The sequence below is a fragment of the Otolemur garnettii genome, unplaced genomic scaffold (genome assembly GCF_000181295.1).
Source record: "Otolemur garnettii isolate 467f Iridium unplaced genomic scaffold, OtoGar3 scaffold00264, whole genome shotgun sequence".
Taxonomy (NCBI): Eukaryota; Metazoa; Chordata; class Mammalia; order Primates; family Galagidae; genus Otolemur; species Otolemur garnettii.
In genome coordinates this window covers 721,498-725,074 of record NW_003852659.1, presented here as the reverse complement: position 1 = coordinate 725,074, position 3,577 = coordinate 721,498, and the positions used below count along the sequence as shown (strand labels likewise).

Here is a 3,577-nt window from a genome sequence, read left to right as displayed (position 1 = left end):
AAAAAAAAAAAAAAAAGAGGATGGCTTGAACCCAAGAGTTGGAGGTTGCAATGAGCTATGATAATTCCATGGCACTTTAGCCTGGGTGACAGAGCAAGACTTTGTCTCCAAATTTTAAAAAAGCATCCTTACTACACATACAGTATTATAAACTTCCACCATAAGGCTACAAGTAAGTACCATGCAATTCAATCCCATAAATCCTGAGAGGGTTCTTATCTTACTGTAAAACCAGCCCATCCAGGTCAGGGCTGCAGTGTGGGACCACCTGGTGGCACCTGTGCAGTCTGGAGTATACCAGTTGGGATCATCGGTGGGCCTCCTGGCTGGCTGGTACTTCCCTGGCAGTGGCAGCCAGCCCAGCAACATCCAGTTGGTTAGAGATCATCTAATGGGTCCAGTATGGAGTGGACAGCCCTAGAGAATACTGGGGACAATACCTGGGACTCAGGGACCTGCCTTCTCCTTCTCCCTCTGCCACTTCCTTAAAAGGAGTCACCTACTGTCCAATCCTATTATAGACGAATATGCCTTAATGCAGGGAGGGAAAAGGGGAAGGTTACTGAGTTTTTAGTCAATAACCGCAGTAGGTTGGGTGCCTGTAGCTCAGTGGTTAGGGCGCCGGCCACATGCTCTGGGGCTGGTGAGTTTGAACTCGGCCTTGGCCTGCTAAACAACAAAAAATATAGACATTGTGGTGGGTGCCTGTAGTCCTAGCTACTAGGGAGCTTGAGGCAAGAGAATCGCTTGAGCCTAAGAGCTTGAAGTTGCTGTGAGCTATGACACCACTGCACTCTACCGAGAGTGACAAAGTTTAAGACTCTGTCTCAATTAAAAAAAAACAGAAAAAATAACTGCAGTAAGTATTCTTTCACATGTCTGTTATGACATGCACCCTTCTACAACTTGCTTTTTACCCTCAGCCTATGGCTCAGACGTGTCTGTGTTTATGGACAGAACCCTTGATTAGGAGTCAGCAAACTATAGCTATGGGTGCTAGTCACCTATCTGTACTTTTTTATCTTTTTGGCATTGTGGTAATGATAAAATAAACAACAACATAAAACTTATCAATTTCACTAAAGAGCACAATTTAGTGACAGTTAGGATATTCATGATATTGTGTAACCATCACCACTATCTAGTTCCTGAACTTGTTCATCATCCCAAACGATTAAGCAGCCACTCCCCAGACCTCCCTCCACCCAGCCCCTGACAATAATCAATTCTTCTGTCTCTAAGGATTTGCCTATTCTGGAAAACTATTTTATAAAGTTTATTTTTCCCCAGAAGTACATAGGACATTTTTATAAATAAATTTTTAATGAAACACAGCCTGCCACTCATTCAAATATTGTCCCTGGAAGTTTTCTCCTCTGCAGCAGCTGGTAGCATAGTTAAGAGAGACAATCTGCCCTGTGACACCTAAAATAGTTACTGTCCAGCCTTCTCAGGAAAAAGTATGCTGAGCCCTGCCCCAGTCACTCATTACTGACTAGTGACTTAGCCAGCATCATTCTCCCACCACCGCAAGCAAAACGACAGTGAACACTCTCATCTCCAGGAGGGAAGGCCTCAGAGAGGCCTCAGAATGGACCTGCTAGAACAACGGGAACCTGGAACCTTCTGCTATACTCAACAACGTCAAGCCATCTCCCAAAGAGGCTGTCATCATCAATATTCCCACAGGCAAGAGTGCCTGTCGCTTCCGCAGTACCAGCACTTGAAACTACCTGAGGGTCAATTCGGCCTGTCTCCAAGTGTTACACTCCCTCTTCCAGCTGTCTTAGATACTTGGATTCCAAGTAAGTTTATTTCAAATATTTCAAAAACACTTTCAGAGTCTCCTTACCGCTCAGTCTGCACCCCTTTAAGAATTGGTCAGGGAGGCCCTCTTTGTGCAGGACGTGAGGGTCTCGTCCATGCATCCCAGGGGCTAGCTGCTGCAGCTCAAGCCATATGAATGAACAGTGCTTGAGATACAGCTGCTGCTCAGCATCCATCCTCCTGTGTTTGGTAACATCTTGATTTTCCCCACCTAGGCCAGCCCATCACCCCTCCTTCATTGATGGGTTCAGGGGGCTAGCAAATGATGAAGTGGCCCAATGCACCCTAAAATTAGAAAAACTAGCTGGGCATGGTGACAGGTGCCTATAGTCCCAGCTACTCAGAAGGCTGAGGCAGGAGGACTGTCTGAGCCCAAGACTTTGAGTTTGCTGTAAGCCATGGCACCACAGCACTCGAGCCTAGGTAACAGGGTAAGACTCTCTCAAAAAAACTCCATACTCTGGGGTGTCCCATGGGCAACACACCTGCTAGAAGCAACATACCTCTCCCTAAAAAAGTGAACATGGCCAGATACAGAGTTTCTGGGGGTTTCTGGACCCTACATAGTAGACTCTGGGTACTGTTACTCTTGGAGCACTGGGAGATCAGCCCCTGAAAGTAAGCACTTTGCCTCTCAGAAGACCCACACCAGGCTCCCAGAAATGCCCATCAAATGGAATTCTGGACAAGCCTTTCCTCTGTGCACCTTGATCTCCTTAGCTACTCAGGGAGTAAATCAACCCTTCTAGTTGACAGCAATCTGAGCTCTTACTCTGTGCCATCACTGGGTTGCAAGCCTGTCCTGGAGAGAGGTATCTATGTCCTCATTTCACAGGTGAGAAAACTGAGGCACAGAAAGAGCCAAAGAATGATAGGAAAGGTTCAGCCTTTGAGCCCAGACAGCCTAACTAGAAAGCTCTCAACCTTGAAGCCACAGGGAGGAAGAGTACCCCACACCAACATGGCGCCCCACCTCGGCGTGCAATTTCCACCTTCAGCAGCCCCTCCATGGCATCTGACTCAGCCAGGTCCAGGGGCAAGTCTCCATCACTGTTGACAGCAGCGATGTTGGCCCCATGGCTCAGGAGGTACCTGCGGGTAGGGAGAGGTCAGGGCTGAGGATCCAGCCTCCCTTCCCATCCAGATCCTGCCCATCCCTCCTGTCTCACCTGGCAATGTCTAAGTAACCACAGGAGGCGGCCACATGCAGTGGTGTCCAGCCCTCATTGTCTGCCTGGTTCACCGTGGCGCCTTGCTCTACCAGGAAGCGTACCACATCCAGATTCTCATCAATGCAGGCCTGCAGGTAGAGATGGCAGTCAGCCCAGGCCCAGCAGCCGAGCAAGGACCCCCACAGGGAGCACAGAAAAGATCCAGGGGCCAGGTTTGAGTGATGTTGGGAAGACCCTGATGGCCACTGGCACAGGCCCTGGATGTCCTACTGGCTACCCGCTATTTAAGACACCACTGGCTGCCCAATGGTCAGGTCAGCCAGGCTTTCAGAGCTCAGCAGAGATCATAAGAAGACCAAGCTTCCCAGCACTGTGGGAGGCTGAGGTGGGTGGATTGCTTGAGCTCAGAAGTTCAAGACAAGCCTGAGCAAGAGCAAGATGCCATCTCTAAAAAAATAGCTGGGCATTGTGGCGGGTACCTGTAATCCCAGCTACTCGGGAGGCTAAGGCAAGAGCATCACTGAGCCCAAGAGTTTGAGGTTGCTATGAACTATGACACCATGGCACTTAACCCCAGG

General features: G+C 48.9%; 1 protein-coding gene across 3 annotated transcripts in view; it reads right to left on the bottom strand.

Moving 5' to 3' along the window:
- The window catches only part of PPP1R12C (protein phosphatase 1 regulatory subunit 12C), a 22,664-nt gene that overhangs the window by 14,058 nt on the left and 5,029 nt on the right, over nt 1–3,577 (bottom strand). For all 3 annotated transcript variants that reach the window (XM_003802916.3, XM_012813468.2, XM_023508687.1), the window contains exons 2-3: nt 2,997–3,127; nt 2,801–2,919 (exon numbers count right to left, since the gene is read on the bottom strand). In XM_003802916.3, coding sequence (XP_003802964.1) covers nt 2,801–2,919; nt 2,997–3,127 — 250 coding nt within the window. The remainder of the gene's footprint in view (nt 1–2,800; nt 2,920–2,996; nt 3,128–3,577) is intronic.